This window comes from Miscanthus floridulus, chromosome 5, assembly GCF_019320115.1.
Source record: "Miscanthus floridulus cultivar M001 chromosome 5, ASM1932011v1, whole genome shotgun sequence".
Taxonomy (NCBI): domain Eukaryota; kingdom Viridiplantae; phylum Streptophyta; class Magnoliopsida; order Poales; family Poaceae; genus Miscanthus; species Miscanthus floridulus.
In genome coordinates this window covers 3,344,003-3,364,770 of record NC_089584.1, presented here as the reverse complement: position 1 = coordinate 3,364,770, position 20,768 = coordinate 3,344,003, and the positions used below count along the sequence as shown (strand labels likewise).

Below are 20,768 nucleotides of genomic sequence, written 5' to 3'. Positions count from 1 at the left end.
CGCGTCGCTCATGCATACTGCCTTCAACAGATTGGCTGCAGCTGGCCCCACGGTCTCGGCAACAATCTCTTGCTCCGGCCTATGGGGGTCACCTGCAAAGCCCCTCGCCAATCTTGTTCAGGTCAATGGAATCATTGTGGGACCTCGCCACCGCAAGCGCATCCCGTACCGCGTTCTTGATGACAGTCGCCAGCCGGTCCGGCAAATTGTTCAGGCCTTCAATGATCACAGACGTTGGCGTCTCCCTTGTGCTTGACCCGGATAAGGCAAAGTTGCATGTGGACAAAGCCGCATCCTTTAACCGCCCATGCTCCGCGGACAAGGCCTCCAGCTCGGATCTCTTAGTGTGCTTCTCTAACATCCCTTGCAACTCTTGCTCTAACCATGTGGGCAAATTAATAAAGGACCACCATGGTCACCCATATCAGCAACTGGAAAATAGAAAGCGGAACACAGCTAAAAACATGCCAACCAGGACTTACGGGAGTAGTTCTCCAGGACGCTCTTGGATTGTGTCTTTGACGACTCCTTTGCTTTTACCAGCTCCCGGAGGATTTTAAGTTCTGTCTCCAATTCGTCCCTGGACAATTCAGTGGCCTCCTTCCCCCTCAAGAAGGCCAAAGCATAATCCTCCAGCACTTTCACCTCGGCAGATAGCTTGGACACCTGGCAAGCCAACTCTAAAAGAAGAATGAAAGGGTCAGCGCAAGGAAAATTGTGCAACAAACCCAGCAAGACAGGAATGATGTACCTTGGGCCTCCTTGCTCTTTGCAAGCAGGGCCTCAAGAGCCACTTTCTCCATGGCCAGCCCTTCCCTGAGTCGTCTTTCCTCTGAGGCAGTAGCTGCAAAACAAACAAATCAGACGAGGCCATAAAAATATGCAAGGAAGAAGTTCCAAGAGTCATGCGCAATAAAATATGCAAGGAAGAAGTTCCATGAGTTATGCCTTGGGTGTCGTCCCTCTCCTTCCAAAGCTGATCGGCCTCCACATGGGAAGGCTTCATGGCAGCTTCGAAGGTGACCTTGGCTAACCGCTCAGCTGCGGCTACCAGTTCATCACGCAACATCAAACTTTACGTGAAGCCAATATCTGCATTAAGCCCTCCGGCGGCTTGGTAGGTCAGGCTCGGTCCGCCTAGCCCAGTTGGCCTGCCTTGGCTAGCCAACGTTTGGCTGGCCTGGTCGGCCGATGGGGTAACCGGCTCCTCCCGCCCGGGCAGGGACTCCAGCGTCGCCAATGCATTCTCCACCAGGGTCTTATCCCCCTCCGTCACCGGCAGCGGATGCGAGGCTCTCTCTTCTGATGCCACCGGGAGCTGCTGCTGCGGAAGTTGCTGTGGTGAGATCTGCTGCTGTAGCGGCCACGCTAGCGCCATCACCGCCTCCCCTGGTGTTAGAGTGACCTCAAGAGGGTGCTGGGTGGCAGGTCCCGACCCCATCGCACCAGCGCTCTTTGGAACCAAACCCGGTATTCGTAAGCTGTCAACTCAACAGAGAGGAAAAAAGTCATGAAACCATACGTTGAAAGCAAAAAGAATACAACAATTGGAGCTTACTGGTTCTACCGAATCAGAGGCAGGTCGAATGATCCACACCTGGTAGGTCGGTTGATGCCCATGCCAACCTGGCGTTCAGACTGGTCAGTCGGCAAGGACACCGGTGTTGGCAGCTCCTCGACGACCTTCGCCTTCTTCATGCCGCTCCCCTCACTCCCCTCCGCAGTGGAACCAGCACCCCTCTTCCTCCTCTCATGATCAGCTAGCGTCTCGCCGCCATCTTCATGGCTGCTGTTGTTGTGCATTCCGATCAAGGACGGCTCTGACGACGATGACCCAGCTCCTGCGGTTCCATCAGAGACAGCAATGGAGACAGTCTTCTCCGCGTTTTCTGGCAGGGGCGCTATATGAATGTTGTCATCCGTGGTACTTTCTGCAAGAAGGTAGTGACAACAAATTACTCCTAGCAAGCTGAAAGGGAGCTCCTTCCGAATATATAGAGCAATAGCAAACAATGAGCCTTTAGTGCATTCATTCTGGTGTTGAATCAGATTTTAGCACTTTGGCTAGCTTATCCTCTTTGATTACCTTTGGTCCGTTTTTCCTTCTGAGTCTTCGTTTTCCGTGTTGGGATTCCCTCATTCCTGAACATGTCAGTTTTCTCAGCACCTGCTATCTTCATTTCAACTTGAGCTAGTGTTTTCTCCTTGGGTACAGCTGGTGTGGACAATGGTATGTGTTCACTCTGATTCAATTGTGTCTTGAGCCTTTTATGCATAGGCAAATACATATGAATGTTGTCATCAGTGGTGCTTCCTGCAAGAAGGGTCGTTGGTCCTTGAGAATGTTGACCTAGTGTATCCCAGATGGCTCTGGCTGTAGAGATTACATATTCCAAATCGTGGTAGATGTCACGGAAAATTGCTGCTACGTGTGGAGGTTGGCTAGTTTCTGTTCCATTTTCAGTCTTGGACGCTTCATCATATAAACCAGGCTGAAGATGATCTAATAAGTTATATTTATCTGGAGTGACTAGCTGTGAAGAATTCGTTATCATATCACCTTCAAATATGTTTGATGATCTTCCAAGTGACAACAAATTACTCCCAGCAAGCCGAATGGGAGCTCCTTCTTTGGAATATATAGGGCAACAGCAAACAAAGAGCCTTCAGTGCACGATAATAGAGCAACACAAAACTGGTACTAACATGACACATAGAATAGAAAGAAAAATAAGATCAGCACACTGCTTACCCTCTGAAACATCAGGCAAGACAGGGAGCGCCATAAAACTATGAACTGGTGGAAACGGCGGCCTCAAACCCCTTTGATCTTCAGTGAACCGCCTATGCATCAATGGGATAGGAATAGGCGTAGGCCTCACCATATGCTCCGGAACCATATTCCATAATGTTTGGAAGCCGGGGGTGTCTTCTTGTTCAGCTGCACAGCTTATTGGACCCACCAGAGTTTGTGGAGTCTCCTGCCTGGGATTCAGGACAGGTGCGGAGCATGTTGAGATGACCGGGCTGGTGTTGCCAGCAGGGGCGGAGCCAGCCCTGTTCATTGCTGTCAGATGACAGCAATGATTTCCTGAGATTTTCATTGCAAATTGATGCTCATACGTGAACTTAAGCCATGACGTAGTACTTATGACATCAGTGGAATTTTGGCTGGATCTGCTACTGTTGCCAGCGGCAGCTGTACCAGCAGGATTGTGACAGCCATAGTTGGGCACCCCAGTACTCAGGAACAGAGGCCTGATGCCAGGGGTGTTTGGATCCGCAGACATGGCCCGTGTCTAATTCACCATGCAGGTTGCATCCTGAGGGGCGAATCCTTGCTTCTTGTAAGCCTGACAGAAAGAATATGACCACATCAGACTTAAGGATAAATAACGCAATATACAGAAGGGGAAGATGGGACCACGCCGAAAACACTTTATACAAAGTTTGTAATCTCTTTGCGTCTGTGGCATTGCAAGTTTTTTCACTCTCTCTCCATCACATCAAATCTTTGGACACATGCATGGAGTATTAAATGTAGATAAAAAAATAACTAATTACACAGTTTAATCGTAAATTACGAGACAAATCTTTTGAGCCTAGTTAGGCCATGATTGGACAATAATTGTCAAATACAAACGAAATTGCTATAGTGCCAAATACTGATTCCTAACCTCAATCTAAACGAGGCCTGATAATCAAATCTGCAGTACTTAAGCCAGATTCATGTTGCTGAACAGAAAAAAAAACATAGATGAACTAATAAACTACTAATAAAGGGACAAAAGGACAAAGGGGACAAAATCCCCACGCAAGAAAAGGCTACAAGATAACAACGCCTCCTTCATATGCTTGTTATAAAAGAGAACCACGTTGTCCTGTCAAGAAATGGAAAAAATAATCTCCTTTGATGAAGAAATCGACATTTTACTGCTCTCGCTACAGAGGCAGGACATGGGTGTACTCTGTAGACGCAATATTTTTTTTGCAAGAAAATCGAAGTTAGTAGAATGTATATAGACTTGTAAAAACTACATCAGATCCGAATACAAATAGCGAAATAGCTTAAGTTAATCGATCAGGAGCTCGGTTTCGCACAGCACGAAGGAGTGAGAAGGGGTGCGCATACCTGGTAGGTGCTCCTCGCCGGCGAAGGACCCGACGAGGACCTGGCGACGGGACCGACGAAGGCCTAGGCACCCGGCGTAGGACAGCGGCGGTCCCGCAGTTGTGGAACGGGACAAAAAGGAGGCGGTGAACGTGAACTGGTGAAGTCAGTTGAGGCCAACAGTGCTGAATATCGGACTCTACGGAAAGAAGTGGAATTGTAAATACTAGTCCGTTTATGCATGCGCTAGAGCATCAACGATAGTTTTCTAAACTTATTTTTGTTCTTGATTCTTTTGGCGCTCCTAATTTTTCCGCGAGTATCAATCGGACAATCTAAAAATAAAAGGATGTAGCGAAGAATAAGGACTAAGGACAGGGTTATTAATATAAATATATAAAAGGAAAAAAAGTATAAAAATAATTTAATAATTTAGGAATATTCTATGATTCATGGTACCAAATTGCCTTCTTTTAGGAGTAAGATTTTAGAAATCGTTAAAGGAAGCCAACAAACATTCTTCTAACTTTTTTTGCAACTTGGAAAAATCATTAATTTACCAATTACTTTTTTGGAAACATTGGTAAATCAATAGATTTTTCAAGACGCTAAAAAAAGTAGAGAGCATATTTGTAGGCTTTCTTTAACGATAATCGATAGTTGATAAATTAATAAGTTTTGTCAAGTCGCTAAAAGAAGTAGAGATTAGAGCATCTCTAAGAGTACCGTATTTTTTCCCTAAAACCATGATGTTTTTCAACTCCTAAAAAGTATTGAGAGGAATACATACGGTCATCTTTAAAAGTTTCTAATATTCCACTTCCAAAAAATCAAAAGGTCGGTCCCAGGAGTTGTGATATTTTGCATTAGAAATCCTAAATTTGTTTATATATCCATTTAAGCCCTCCCACTAGATCTTTCTCTCTTGAGATTTTCTCACCTGGAACCCTGTATTTCCTCCTTTCCTGTGGCAGAACCGCCTAATCTAATATCTCCCAGGAGTGCTTGTTTTCCATTAGACACTAAGTACTCAAGGGAGGACACTAAATTACGTTGTTCCATCGAGCACACCCCAAGGAAGAACCAGAAAATCCACATTTTCCATCAGGATCACAAATGAGAGAATAAAGCTTACATCATTATTAACCATTTCTTACATCACTTTCCATGCAACATCATAGTATAATATTTATTGTTTATAATAACGGAATATGATCATGTTATCAGAGTTATGAACAATTTAATTTAATAGCGGAATATAAACATGTGATCAGAGTTACAGCGGAAATAAATATCTATTCATGACATGATGAAGCATTGATGTATAAACTATGACAACAGATTATAAAACTTCTATTTATAAAAATATTTAGTGAGAGTTATAAATAAAACTATGATCACAGCGTAAAGAAATCCTCTCTGAGCCTATCAAGAGGAATCCACACACAAGGGTCGGCTTTAGCATCCACCTGTCACCTGTAACAGGGGAAAATAAAATCCTGAGTACTCAATTGTACTCAGCAAGACTTACCCGACAAGAGGAAAGAAAAGACTCCAAGGACATGCATGGCTATCTGGCTTGTGGGTTTATTGCATCTGCAGGAGCATTACTAAATGTGCGTCATTATATTTAATTTTATTAGCAGCCAATATTAGTTCATTAACTAACCATTCTATGTAAGCACATGTGTTACTTTTAAGCAGGTGGTAAGCAATTAGAATTATTTTACCATCTTTCATCTTCCAGTTCTTACTACAGTAGATAAGCCGTACCGGATCGCCGGTGATTCATGAATCATTGTGCCCAGCTAGGTATCCCGAAACGCACGTCCTGCTTGTACCCCAGGCACAAGCATGACCAATCCACCACTCTTCTGTCATGGGGTCTAGGTCCCCGTCCAAACTTGGACTCCAAGCCCCCGCTCCTGAGTCCCAGACTCAGTGCGGTGCTTAGACCTCCACCATCCCCGTCTCCAATCAGTCGGTCTTGAAAGAGCCGGAACCCACGACAAGAGAGCAATAAGCCTTCTCTGCGCCCATACACAAGTATATGCTCGGGATAATAAGTCTGTGACTTGCCTAGAACCCAATGCAACGGTCGGTCCTTAACCGACACAGGCGAAACAATTACAATCCGAGCCTCGCTCGAATGCCAACCCAAGTCTAGATCTAAAGTACCATTCTGCCCGGTCTTCAATTATCATTCATATATATATATATATATATATATATATATATATATATATATATTTCAGGTGATAATAATATAGCAACAACAATAATATATTTCCTATCTCTCGCGAGTGACAGACAATCACTCGATTTCTACCGGAGTCCTGTAGCATAGCAATGTACACGATTTCGTCATACTAGTAAGGCTCATAGGATATATATATATATATATATATATATATATATATATATATATATATATATATATATATATATGTAAGTGGGATTCATTCAACTCCTTAAAACTTAATGCACAAACATAATATAAAGTACAGAAAAGTAGGGGTTATGCACCGGGCTTGCCTGGAAAAAATATAACCAAAAGTTATCATTCCATCTTTGTAACATGACTCCTGGCACCATCTTTTTAGCTACTCCTGATGACCCCACGATCCATCGTCGTCTCTATTATGGTATGCAATGCGATGCAGAGATGATGCAACAGTTAATTAACAAGGCAACAATTCTTAAAACAGAGTACATACTGCGAACTAACAATCTAGCTCTAATGACTAACGTGCTAACCTACGTACCAACATCATCGAGAAAGGTATCATTTCCCGACAAGTGTTTTAGCTATACAATTCCAAGGTGTTTGTTTATTTTATTTATTTGATTTACTATATATTCAACTAGGCCTCATTTGCTATCTTAGCAATTTAATTACTCTGTAGCTACAAAATTACAGTGGACACCTAACCATATGATGAACCTACCATAAAATTTTTAGAGTTAATACTAGCACCGATTTATCACGGAAATTCCTACAAGTTTATGTCTTAACAATATTAAGCATGTCAAAATAATTAGAGCAACACTAAAAATATACAGAACCTATGCGAACGAAATACACTATCAGATAGATCATGATTTTACAAACTTAACAAAATTAGTTTGGCATTTTTGTGATTTTTCTACACTTTTTGATGGATTTATGAAGTTTCTGCAAATAAGAAAAAGGAAATGAAATTTCTCACGGCACTGGGCTACATGGCCAGCCTGCAGCCACGGCGGCCCACGCGGACGCGCGACCCAGGCGAGGGCGGGGCACGCGCGCGGCCACAGGTCGTGGCCCATGGCGCGGTGAGCGCGGCCCAACGCAGCGTGGGCGTGAGTGGCCTAGGCGCGGCGACGACAGGCCGGCCCAGCGCGGACGAGCCCAAGCACGACGGCAGGCAGGGCAGCGTGGCCTGCCCAAACCGACCTAGTGTTTATGCAAAAAGGACCCTGCATTTACCTTAAACTAACTCGAGGTAAACAACACTATGTGCTACTATTCATATGAGTCACAGTTTTCACACCTAGCCCCCCCCCGAAACGCTTCTATTTACACTTTCTCGCCTTCTCTCCCTCCTCACAAGCAGAGCATGAGCAGGGGGGCGGGCGGCGGTGATGTGCATGGAGTCACTCCTTCGATCGAAGTGCAGGGTGAAGGTGGAGTTGGGCGTCCTTGTGAACGGGTGTCCGGCGGCGTCCGTGTAGAAGCCCCTGCCCATGATGAGGATGAGGTGGCCGTACTACACGTCCGGCGAGATGGCGACGGCGATGGAGTAGCACTGGCTAGGGCTGAGCACCTAGAGCGTCGATGGGCCCACGCTGCCGGAGCCGTAGACGATGAGATTGCAGTAGGTGGCGTTGCAGACAAATCCACCGCGGCCGGGGCATGGCTCGGAGAAGGAGATGAGCACCGACAAGGTGGAGGCCACGCTCGTGAACGTCGGCCCCGCCGACACGGACGCCGTTGGGGGTACAGTGCCAACATCCCAAGCGTAGGTGGTGCAGGTGGGGCTAGATGATGAATTCGAAGGTGACGTGGTAGCCAGCGCAAGGCCCTCCGGTGGCGCGCTGGACCCGGAAGGTGAAGGTGGTGGACGTGGACCTGGAGACGCGGCGCGGGGTGGCTGAGAAGCTGAGGATGACATCGTCGGCGCCGGAGCAGAGCGGTGCCGTAGCAGCGAGAAGCAGCAGAGCAATGCGCTGCGGCGACGCATCGCCCCAGCTCTTCCACACCACGCCGTCCTAGTCCTCTACCCGGAACGGAAGCAGAGGACGAGTGCTCCACTACTCCTAGAGCAATGGTGCAGCCGGCCCGGCCGGCCGGATAAATGGACTGCTGTACGACGCGGCCGCTATGTGCTTGCTCTGCCTCTGCGACTGGAATCGTATCGTATCGTGAGGGTATTCGGTGAGGTAGCTCGCAGCAGCTACTGAACTGAATGCACTGGCCTGGGAGCTAGGACTGGGAGTGGGATGGGATAGCAGAGAGAGGCGAGCTGGGGAGGGAGTGGGGTGACGACGAATGCGCTGTCTGTGCTGGCTGCCTGGCTACCAGAGGCAGAGTGGTGGTAAAAAAACTAAAAAATGGAGGCTGGCTCAAGTGAAAAGATGCAGGAACACAGGTACTACTCCAATAGGTAAGGTAGCTGAGGTGGACCGTGGACACGACGTGGGCAGGAACAGAGCCATGTGCTCCCCTTTCACGCCCCTGCGCAGTGGACCTGTTCAAGACGTGAGCTCCGCTGCTATAACAAAGAGATACTTTCCCGTGTGTCATAAAAAATCGTAATATCCTGTGTGTCTCTGGAAAAATTCAGCGGTCTTCAGCGTCACTACTCTAACTTTTTCGTGTCCTCCATGCCACTTCCGTCTGTTTGGGCTCTAACGCCGTCAAACTGCAAGTGTGAAAAGATAAAAATACCCTTAAGTCTAAATATGTTATTAAATTTTTTTGAGCATCTTAACGACTTCAAATGAAAAAACTCAAAACTAGAAAGTTGTAGATCTTGTCGAGATATATACTTTTCATATAAAAATTATTTTCATTTAATTCCACAAAAAAATAATTTTTCTAAGATATATTAATCATATCAAATTATTTTTTTGCAGAATTAAATGAAAATAATTTTTATATGAAAATTATAGATCTCGACGAGATCTACAACTTTCTAGGTTTGAGTTTTTTCATTTGAAGTCGTTAAGATGCTCAAAAAAATTAATAACATATTTAGACTTAAGGGTATTTTCGTCTTTTCACACCTGCAGTTTGACGGCGTTAGAGCCCAAACTTACGGAAGTGGCATGGAGGACACAAAAAAGTTAGAGTAGTGGCGCTGAAGACCGCTGAACTTTTCTAGGAGCACACAGAGCATTGCGATCTTTTTTAATGGCACATATGGAATTCCCCCTATAACAAAAGATCTTCTCCACTGTCAGATTTCTAGCTTTGATTAGGTGACCAAGACCATTAAGGCAGTGGACGCAAGGACAGAACAGGTCGTGGTAGGTGAAATGGCTATGAACGATGCTGACGCTGGTTCGTGAACGAGCACCTGATTGAATTCGCACCGCGTTTCAGTTAGAAATAACACTCCTTAGCACTTTGCCATAATTATTGCAAGGTCTAACCTCGACGATTTCAACTAACAAACATAGCATTACATAGCCCATACTCCGTACTAACCCACAGAAGTAAAACATTTCAACGCCTCTTAATTATTTTGCTTAATATAAGTAGTCAAAAATAGCATTCTAACTATAATTTCAACTTCCTGCCGATTCACGAAAGGTCTAGTTTAAATGTCGGATTCGATTTCTAAGCTATCAGATATACTATTGAACAACTTTTATTCACCCAAACAAGAGTTGCATTTTCATCTATTAAACTTGCGCTCCAAATTTTATTCAAGTACTAAATACAAGTTATATTTTATTTTATTTATAAAAATTGCTTCTCGTGCCAAACAATTAAAAGTACTTTTCCTATTTTCTTGTTAAGATTTTCATTAGCACATTTAAGTAACTAACTCACTATATTTATAGATCTATTTCTCCGACCGTAATCTCAGTGCTTAGTGAGCTAGTAACACCAGAGGTGTTACATTTCCTTTCCCACGTGGAGACCACGGGAGAAAATGACGGCGCAAAAGGAGCGCGTGACGAGGAGGAGCATCGGGCCTTTTTTTCTCAAGTGCTAAAAAGATTAGAAGGTCATTTTAGGAGTTGTTAGAGATGGATTTTTTCTATTCTTCCTAAAACCAAGGATTGGGAAGGATTATTAGGTATTCTTGGAGATGCTCTTATATTTGTAGGATTTCTCTGACCATTTCCAATAGTATCTTGCTCCTAAAAGCTATAAGTAATTTTGCATTAGGAATTCTGGACTATTTTTAAATCATCCGAGTCACTTTATAATTTCTTTCTCACGCATGTTTGTATTGGGAACCTGTCATTTCTCCTTATTTTTTCCTACATCCTTTTCACCTCCAGATCTAGATACACACATGTATCTGTCCACGCGATTCGGTTAATTTTCCCAAATGCAGAAGATTAAGAGTTGAGGTATTAAGAAGTTGTTGAAGAAATGTTTTTTCAATCTTGCTAAAAAATCAAGATTGGAAGTTGGTTGTGGAGACTTTTGAAGATGCCCCTAGCGTGAAGCGAGAGTTTTGGAATCAGCATTGAAAAATCCGTGCATCGTCTACCTTTCACGCGTGCTAGTGTGTTGCTAGCCTCTTGGCTTTATTGCGCCTGATATAGCCATCCCTTCGTGAGCCTTTGATGTTGTTTCCTCGCCACGTGTCAAAGAACCAGGCTAGGGCGCATGGCCAGTTCGATGCGCCCATCGCCCATGCAATTTATTTCCATTTACTATTCCCTCCAATTCCAAATTACAAGGCGCCCCATAGTTTCTTCTTCCTCGCGGGCTTCTTCCTCACGCTCTGCCCCATTGCCTCCTCACCCTACTCATGGGCTGCGGAGCTCCAGCGAAACCCTAGCGCCAGCGGCGGCCGCCTTCTTTCCCTTCCCCCTCCACCCGCATGTCGTCGCGAGCTTTGGGCCGGACTTCCTTCTTCCCGCGGCGAGCTCCGGCCATGGTGCCCCCCCCCCCACCAGGGCCCTAAAGCCGCCTGACCACCGTCCCCACCACATGGGCGACCTTCCTACCCTGAATCCCTTCCTTCTAAGGCCGCCGGAGTTGGGGAAGAAAAGGGTCGCGTGGCTCACTAGAACCCTAGCCGCCGTCGGGGCTAGGGAAGAAGAGGGTGCGCGGGGGTGCGAGCAAGGGAAAAGAGAGCGCCTGCGCAAATCGAACGGCCGGGACGAGCACGAGCGCAGATCAACGGTGGGTGCGAGTGTGCGTGCCGCAGCCCGAGTGTGTGCGCGCTCGGGAATAAGCATTCCCAAAACTTTAAACTCGTTCATGGAACCTACATACCCGTATATATGTTCTAGACGCCAACACGACATCGGCCACTGCTTTCACGTGTTGGCAACATTTTGCGTGCACATCACCACTTCATCAGTTGGTAAAAATAAACCACGTGGATCGAGGAAGCTCCACTAATACAAAAATGATTTGTAGCAACGCCCCTTTTTTAGAGGCGGCTCTATATTGAGCCGCCCCTACAAATGGTGGCCAAGTGAGCCGCCCCTATAAATCTATTTGTAGGGGCTGCTAGTGTTATGAGCCGCCCCTACAAATGGTCTGATTTGTAAAGGCGACTCTATATCCAGCCGTCCCTACAAATCGGATTTGTACAAATAGACGCCAAATAATAAAAATTAATCACTAAAATTTGAATTTTTTCAAATGGCCTCAGATAGAGAAATGATCAAAATAAAAGTTGTAGATCTCAAAAAGTTATGGAACTATATTGTTTACAACCTTTTCATTTGAAATCATTTACTGCTTTAAAATACTATTTGAAATTCAATTTTAAAATTGTTGAAGAACTCTGATTTTTTTTAATCTCTGGCTAAAACTTGTAACTAGTCTTTCTCCCTTGTACCAACTTCAAATTTGATGATTTTTTCTAAAAATTTCTAAAATCATGCCCTATCAATTTATTATTTTCTTACTACTATTATTTTATCCATATTTTATGTGACTGTGTTTTATCTATTTGAATTTTGAATTTTAAAAAATGGCAACTTCAAACGGTATTTTGGAATACTAAACGATTTTAGCTGAAAAAGTCATGAACATAAAACTTGTAGAACTCATCAAGATCTACAACTTTTATTTTGGTTATTTTTTCACCCGATAAAGAGGGATATGTAACATTTGTGAATAAAGTTACTATCACTATGTCGGATGAATAAATAACTAAAATAAAAGTTGTAGATCTCATAGAGTTATGAAACTTTGTAGTTGACAACTTTTTGATTTGGAATCATCTTGTTAAGGAAAACTTCGTTTGAATTTCTTAAATTTGAAATTCAAATTTTGTAAACGACCTCAGATGGAGAAACTACCAAAATGAAAGTTGTAGATCCCAAAAAGTTATGAAACTTTGTATGTGACAACTTTTTTATTTGAAATCATCTTGTTAAGGAAAACAACGTTTGAATTTCCAAAATTTTGAAATTTGAATTTTTTAAACGATCTCGGATGGACAAATAGCAGAAACAAAAGTTACAGATCTCGAAAAGTTATGAAACTTTGGAGTTGACTACTTTTTCATTTGAAATCATCTTGTCATGTAAAACTATGTTTGAATTTTCTTAAATTTGAAATTCAAATTTTATTAACGACCTCGGATGGAGAAACTCTCCAAATGAAAGTTGCAGATCTCAAAAAGTTAGAAAACTTTGTGGTTGACAAAATTTTCATTTAATTTCGTTTAGGGCCTCAAACAATCAATTTATGCTCGGTTTAGGATAATATGTGGGGAATAAAAATACAATATTAACACAAGTGAGTATTAGATGGAGTGGTTAGAGGAGGGAACGCGTGAGCCTGAGGTCACATGTTTGAACCTCGCAGCCACGTAGCGCACGATTTTACGTGTGGCGGACCGGTGGGGACCTCCCTGAATTAAAAAAAAACGTATTTTTTTTTGCCCGGATTTACGAATTTCTAGAAAATAATTTATAGGGGCTGGCTCTATATCCAGTCATCCCTATAAATATTCAACCGCCGTAAAAAACCAATTTATAGTCACGGCTGACCAACTGCTCCTATAAATATGGTATTTGTAGCCACCCTCTGTGAGAGACAGCCGGCAAAACCGCGGTCACCAGCCGCACCTAAAAATCACTGCTGTAGTAGCGCTCCATGGGCGGGCGTAGTACGTGACAGGACGTATTAGAGGGCGGGCGGAGGAAGTCTGATACGGACGTTCACTGACCAGGGGCGGGCGGAGGAAGTCTGATACGGACGTTCACTGACCACTGCACTTATCGATCCTATCTCAATCCGTCGTACTCCGTAGACCTTAGTAGCCAGAAACGGGCACACACGGTCCACCAGCCGCGCTCCAGAACCCCCGAAACGGATGGCTGCACTGCTGGAACACGACAGGTGCGCCAGCCATGCGTGCTAGCTGTTGAGCTCAGCTGCCATGCCACGCCCCACAGCCGTCCACTATATTTGATGCATTGCGTTGCGCGTCGCCATCGGCCATCGCCACCCACCTGTCGTCTGTGCTGCTGAGCAGTGACGCGCACGACGGCCGGAAGGGGCAGCGAGCAAGATGCCTCGGAAGCAGCTCGTGCCTCCGTGCGCCGTCTGGCTGCTCGTCGTCCTAGTCTTGTCATCGTCGGCGCCAGTGCCCGCGTCATCCTCATCCAGCACCACCACTCTCCGCGTTCGTCGGCGCTACGACTCCATCTTCAGCCTGGGCGACTCGTACGCGGACACCGGCAACGGCCCCGTCGTGTTCGGCTGGCACGCCATCGCCAACCCCGTGATGCGCCCGCCCTACGGCTCCACCTTCTTCGGCCGCCCCACTGGACGCAACTGCGACGGCCGCCTCGTCATCGACTTCCTCGGTGCGTGCCCGCCCCGCCCCCGGAGTCGATCTTGCAGGCCGTCAACGCAAATGTATATAGCTGATCGCTCTCTGGCCGCACTCGCACCGTCGGACGTCGCAGCTGAGAGCCTGGGCCTGCCGCTCGTCCCGCCTTTCCTGCAGGCGCGCCAGGGGGCAAGGAGCTTCGGCCGCGGCGCCAACTTCGCCGTCGGGGGCGCCACCGCCCTCGACGCCAGCTTCTTCCACCGCTGGGATCCCCCCGGCGGCAGTGTGTTCCCACTCAACATCAGTTTGGGCGTGCAACTGCAGTCGTTCCAGTCGCTCAAGCCCTCGCTCTGCGCCACGCCCAAAGGCATGTCCATTTGATTGATGCCCCGGTCGAATTCTTGACAACGAACAGAGGGACTCATGCATGCATCTGACACGTGCAGACTGCAACAAGTTGTTCGGCAGATCGATCTTCTTCGTGGGCGCGTTCGGCGCCAACGACTACCTCCTCGCCATGGCCGCGATGAGCCTCGAACAAGTCAGGTCGCTCGTCCCAGGCGTCGTCGGGACCATCTCCATGGCCGTCGAGGTAACAAGAACTCCATGTGTCCATTAACGACCTGTAAGAACGGCATTGGTGAGTAGTGACGCGTGATGATGAGTTGGTTACAGAGGCTGATCGTGGAGCACGGGCCGACAACCGTGGTGGTCCCCGGCGTGATTCCGGTGGGGAGCACGCCGCCGGTGCTCGCCACGTTCGCCGACCCCGACCCGGCAGGCTACGACCCACGGACGGGGTGCCTGAAGGCGATCAACGAGGTGGCCGTGTTAGAAATTTATGTATTTTCATTATTAGTTTAATCCAGAAAAATAACATCAGCATGTTCGTGACGGTATATATGTGCATGTGTATATCTCTAACGAACGCTACAGCATGCAGAGATAACATACAGATAGATACAGTAAAAGCACAGATTACAGTAATTAGAAAGATTAGACTGTACCCAGCGGTGGGTTCCATGCCGAGAGCATCGGAGGCTCCATTCGCACTAGTGGATATAGTGCGTTGCTCAAAGTCGCGGACCACAGTCGGTGCAGGACGATGTTCACAGTGCAGTCCAACGAACGGATCACTAGGAAGAAGATGCTTTGATGTTCCGCAGGCAATCACCAGGAAGAAGACGTACGTGGACGAGCAGTCGCGGATAGATCGCTCCCCAAAAATCTAATCGCCGCACACCCCGTGCAAGGTTCTCAAGCGGGCGAGGGTTCCGGAGGCACCTGCTCTCCTGCTGCTCCGTGCGCGTAGAGATACGGGACGGGGAGGCCAAAAGGCTGCTGAGATGTGGTTTCTGATATATGGCTGCGACAGAAAGGGAGAGAGGCAGCGGAGAATTCCAGAAGACGGAGAAACGGAAATGGAAAGGACGGTAACTGACGCAATCAGTTCGCTTCCACCATCAAAGGGAGTAGCTCCCGTGATTATGCGGATTAAGTGACAAAAGACTGGCCATGCCCGCCCGCTCGCTCGCTGCTCGCCTGCCACGGCCTGCGCCCACGTCCACGGCCCGACCGGCAGCGGTGCGCGCGCGCGTGTGGCACGCCTTTATCCTTTTCTCAGCTTCTCAATATAGATGAATAATTTTCAACCATATAAGCTGAGTCAACGTTCAGTCAAAATCTCGTATGGTATTAAACCATACCACACTTAATGTTACGCACCATAAAGTTTTATTTGATTTATTAAATATTATATGGGCCAAGCCCATATTATATCCAACAATCCCCACCATATTTCTTTGATATACCAGTGTTTTGATAGAGACTATTACGTTGAACATCCATCTAGAGTAATAGTTTCACTCAGTCACAACTGAACAATAGGACTAGGCCTTGAATTGCCAGTTTTGTGTGAGGTGAATGTCACTAAAGTCCTTAGCTGATACTTGGCTGCAAAAGACATCCCCTCTATTTGAAGCATATAAGTCATATTTCAGTGCCTTTCATGAGTATTTATAGATCACCCAAATCTTATAGATTGTGACCAGCAGCCTAACTCATATATGTATGCTCCTCAAAAGATGTTCTGTAGGACAACATCTTTGTTTTAGCAAGCCGCTTGGAACACATTAAGGTAAAAACCAACCTGCCTTACAGATAGGAAAGATGTGCATCAGAAATGAGTCTTACTAAGGATCTTTCCTCACAATTTACTACTAGCTTGTTTCAGTATTCTACTTCACGGGATCTCCGATCACATAGAACAGGTTACCACCATAGTAAATTTTAAGTGGGTCTCAAACCCATCTCTCTCGATGCACTTTCTATCACATTGCGTGACAGACCCTTCGTGAACTGATATGTCAGATTGTTAGACGTGTGAACATAGTCCAACGCTGTTACTTCGGAGTTTCTCATTTTTCTAACATATTTTAATCGTCTTTTAACATGCCTTGTGGACTTCATGTTGTCCTTAGAACTGTTAACCTTTGTAATCACAGTCTGGTTATCGTAGTTCATAGAGATAGCTGGTATGGGTTTTTCAACAACCGATAAATCTATAAGGAGATCATGAAGCCACTCGGTCTTAGAGCCAGTAGTGTCTAATGCTGCGAGTTCTGCTTTCATTGTAGACTTCGTTAAGATAGTCTGCTTGCAAGACTTCCAGGAAACAGCGCCACCTCCAAGCGAAAACACATATCCACTTGTGGCATAAAGCTCATCAGCATCAGAGATCCAGTTGGCATCACAATAGCCTTCCAACACTTTTGGATGTCCGATATAACGAATACCGTAGCTTATAGTGCCCTTTAGCATTACTCTCTCAAGAGCACATCAGTGATCATCTCTCGGGTTTGACACAAACCAGCTTAGCTTGCACACAGCAAAAGAGATGTCAGGCCTTGTTGCACTAGCAAGATACATGAGCGAACCAATGATCTGGGAATATCTTAACTGATCCCTTGCTATTCTTCGATTTTTCCTCAATAGCACACTAAGGTCATAAGGTGTAGGAGCAGGTGCACAGTCAATGAACCCAAAACGACTCAGCACCTTTTCCACATAGTGGGATTGTAACAGAGTTACCCCACCATCACCTTCTCTCAGAAGCTTGATATTAAGAATAACATCAGCCTCTCCTAAATCTTTCATCTCAAAATTATTAGTTAAAAATTCATTTACCTCCTCGATCACTTTGAGGTTGGATCCAAAGATCAGTATGTCATCAACATATAAGCACAAAATGACTTCTTCACCCCCACTATACCGATAGTACACACATTTGTCAGCTTCATTCACGACTAAAGCCAACAGATGTCAAAGTTCTATCGAACTTTTCATGCCACTGCTTAGGAGCTTGTTTCAGGCCATATAATGACTTTAATAACTTACACACCTTGCCTTCTTGACCATTTGCTGCAAACCCATTCGGCTGATCCATATAGATCTCCTCCTCTAACTCTCCATTTAGGAAAGCTGTCTTAACATCCATTTGATGAACGATAAGACCATAAGAGGCTGCCAGGGAAAGCAAAACTCGAATTGTGGTCAATCGGGCAACCGGTGAATAAGTATCAAAGAAATCCTCACCCTCCTTTTGAGTATAGCCCTTGGCCACAAGCCTTGCCTTGTACCTCTCGATAGTACCATCAGGCCTAAGCTTTTTTTTGAACACCCATTTGCACCCTATAGGCTTGCACCCATAGGGACGATCAACAATTTTCCAAGTTCCATTAGACATAACATAATCCATCTCACTTCATACTGCTTCCTTCCATAAGTCGACATCAGGAGAGGAATATGCCTCTTCAATGGTCGTTGGTGTGTCATCCACAAGGTACACAATATAGTCATCACTAAAAGACTTTGTAGTCCTCTGTCTCTTACTTTTTCTTATGACTATAGTGTCATCTTCCTTAGAATTTTATATATAGGGTTCCTCAGTTTGCTCTATCGGAATAAAATTTTTATGCTCATGGGGAATTATAAATTCATGACTAGTCGCGCTAGGTGCATTTTTTATGGAAAACTTATTCTCAAAAAATGTAGCGTCTCTAGATTCCATGATTGTATCAACAGCCATCTCAGGAACACTAGAGTTTATGATTAAAAATATATAACCCACGCTATGAATAGCATAACCAAGAAAGACACAATCAACAGTCTTTGGTCCAAGCTTTCACTTTTTTGTTTATTGGCACATTCACCTTTGTCAAACAACCCCAAGTTCGCAGGTAAGAGAGATTTAATATCTTCTTCTCCCATTCCTAGAATGGTGTAACTTCTTTGTTCTTTGTGGGCACTCTATTCATGACATGACATGCTGTCAATATAGCCTTACCCCACCATTCCTTAGATAGTCCCGCAGTCTCTAACATGGCATTTACCAAATTAGTTAGAGTGTGGTTCTTTCTCTCTGCAATCCCATTGAACTGTGGTGAGTATGGTGGCGTCTTCTCATGAATAATTTCATGCACCGCGCAAAACTCAGAAAATTCATTTGAGAAATATTCCCCCCCCCCACGATTGGACTGCAAACGCTTGATTTTCTTCTCAAGTTGATTTTCTACCTCAACTTTATAGACTTTAAAATAATGCAACGCTTCATCTTTAGTTTTTAATAAATACACGTAGCAAAATCTAGTACAATCATCTATAAATGTCATGAAGTATCGTCTACCGCCTTTAGTCAATTCGCTATTCATTTCACATAAATCAGAATGAACGAGTTCTAAAGGTGCCAAGTTCCTCGCCTCAGCAGCCTTGTGAGGCTTGCGCGGTTGCTTCGATTGCACACACACCTGGCACTTAGAATCTTTGACTAAGTTAAATTTTAGGATTAAATTCAAATTTGCAAGCCGCGTGAGACAGCCAAAATTAATGTGATAAAGTCATGAATGCCAAATATTCGACTCATCTAAACATTAACATTATTCACCACTTTATTACACACATCATCAAGCAAAGATAAGCGGAACAAGCCTCTGCAATCATAACCTTTTCCAACAAATATTCCATGTCTCGACACAACATATTTATTGGACTCAAGCACAATTTTAAAGCCATCGCAACACATCTGAGAAGCGCTAACAAGATTCTTCTTGATGGAGGGGACATGCTGCACGTTCTTTAATAGCATCATCTTTCCCAATGTAAACTTCAGAACGACCATACCAGCATCAAGAACACGCGCATGCGAATCGTTTCCCATCAACAAGGCTCTAGTCCTGCTGACCTGATAGGAAGTAAACAAAGAAGCATCAACACACACGTGAATATTAGCACCGCTGTCCATCCACCACTCAGGTGAAAGACAAACTGAGAGAACAAAATGTAAAAAATTACCATACCCAGATGTTCCTCCTCTAGTCTTGCTAATTACCACGTTTGTTGATTTCTTTTCTTACTTATATTTGTGGTCTGGGCACGCACTTGCCCAATGCTCATCACTCCCGCAAACAAAGCAACCTCCACCTTTCTTGTTGTTTTCTTCTTGAACTGTGCAGTTTGCTTAGGCTTTGCATTGTTGTTCTCTTGCATGTTCTTCTTCTTTTTTATTACGAGATGCAAATGAATTTTTCTTCTGCGCCATATTGGCAACGGAAGACTCAACTCATTTCCCACGGTTGTCTTTTGCTCTCGCCCTCTCCTCGATATCAAGAGATCCAATAAGCTTAGCCACACTAAACTCTTGTCTCTTGTGTTTTAGAGAAGTAGCAAAATCCCTCCAAGAAGGTGGCAACTTAGCGATTATACCGCCAGCCACAAACTTGTCGAGCAACAAACATGGGAAATGTTCTAGTTCCTTTGCTAGCGTCTGTATCTCATGAGTGTAACACCTCTGGTGTTTTGACCTAATACTGAAATTTGACATATCATCATGTGCATTGCAAAGCATTCATATAGTATAAAGTTTTGAATGCATTCACTAAATAAGGTTTATTTTATAATGTTGTTATTTCATGTGATGTGTTTCAAAAACCCTAAATACAGATCATGACCACAAGGGTTAAATTTCATGTGATCATGTGAGGTCATATGTCCTTTGACTCAAATAATCCTAATGGGCCATGTTGCTGGTCAAAAATCAAAATCTAAGTAAAAGGAAGACAAATCAAATTTGAATTCACATTCAAATTATATAAGTCATTTTTGCCCCTTTTAACTAATTCAAAATCCATGAGGAATTTGGGGTTGAGGCAAAAAGCAAAGTTGGAGATTATTTTATAAAGATCAACTTTGGTATTCAAAGTTTTTCAAGTTTACATACAAAATTTGGAGTAATTTTGAAATGATTCAAATGCTCAAATGCACCCCAAATTTAAATTTCAAAATGGAGGCAGAATTTGAAAATGTTCCTAGAAGCAAAGTTGTAGAGTTTGAAAAATTGAACAACTTTCATTTTTGGAGATTTTCAACTTCTTTAGAAAATTTCTGAGTAATTTGAGAAATGAATGCAGTGGCAGTTCTATAATTGTTTCAAAAATTCACCTCCACCTCTCTGCTTGCCGCCGGCGCCACGCGGAGGTCACCGCCGATCGGTTTTTCACCGCTTTCACACGCAGTGACACGCCCAAACCTCCGTGGCGAGTTCGCCTGTGTGCTGTCATCACCGTACGCCCTCCATCTTGCTATAAATAGGAGTACGTCGTCGTCAATCGGAGTTTTCTGTTGACTGTTCG

At 44.6% G+C, this 20,768-nt stretch overlaps 1 protein-coding gene across 1 annotated transcript; it reads left to right on the top strand.

The window, feature by feature from the left end:
• Nucleotides 1-13,818: 13,818 nt before the first annotated feature.
• On the top strand, nucleotides 13,819-14,946 carry LOC136454139 (GDSL esterase/lipase At1g28580-like). Its single transcript, XM_066454677.1, has 4 exons — nucleotides 13,819-14,116; nucleotides 14,219-14,449; nucleotides 14,529-14,674; nucleotides 14,758-14,946. The coding sequence occupies exons 1-4, from the start codon at nucleotides 13,819-13,821 to the stop codon at nucleotides 14,944-14,946; spliced, it is 864 nt and encodes a 287-aa protein (XP_066310774.1).
• The last annotated feature ends 5,822 nt before the right edge of the window (nucleotides 14,947-20,768 follow it).

What these genes read in the sequence shown, in the direction of transcription:
- LOC136454139 (XM_066454677.1), top strand. Translation starts at nt 13,819, where the DNA reads ATGCCTCGGAAGCAGCTCGTGCCTCCGTGCGCCGTCTGGCTGCTCGTC. An exon ending in CCTCGTCATCGACTTCCTCG is followed by an intron (nt 14,117 to 14,218) that starts GTGCGTGCCCGC and finishes CGGACGTCGCAG; the next exon opens with CTGAGAGCCTGGGCCTGCCG. An exon ending in CCATCTCCATGGCCGTCGAG is followed by an intron (nt 14,675 to 14,757) that starts GTAACAAGAACT and finishes AGTTGGTTACAG; the next exon opens with AGGCTGATCGTGGAGCACGG.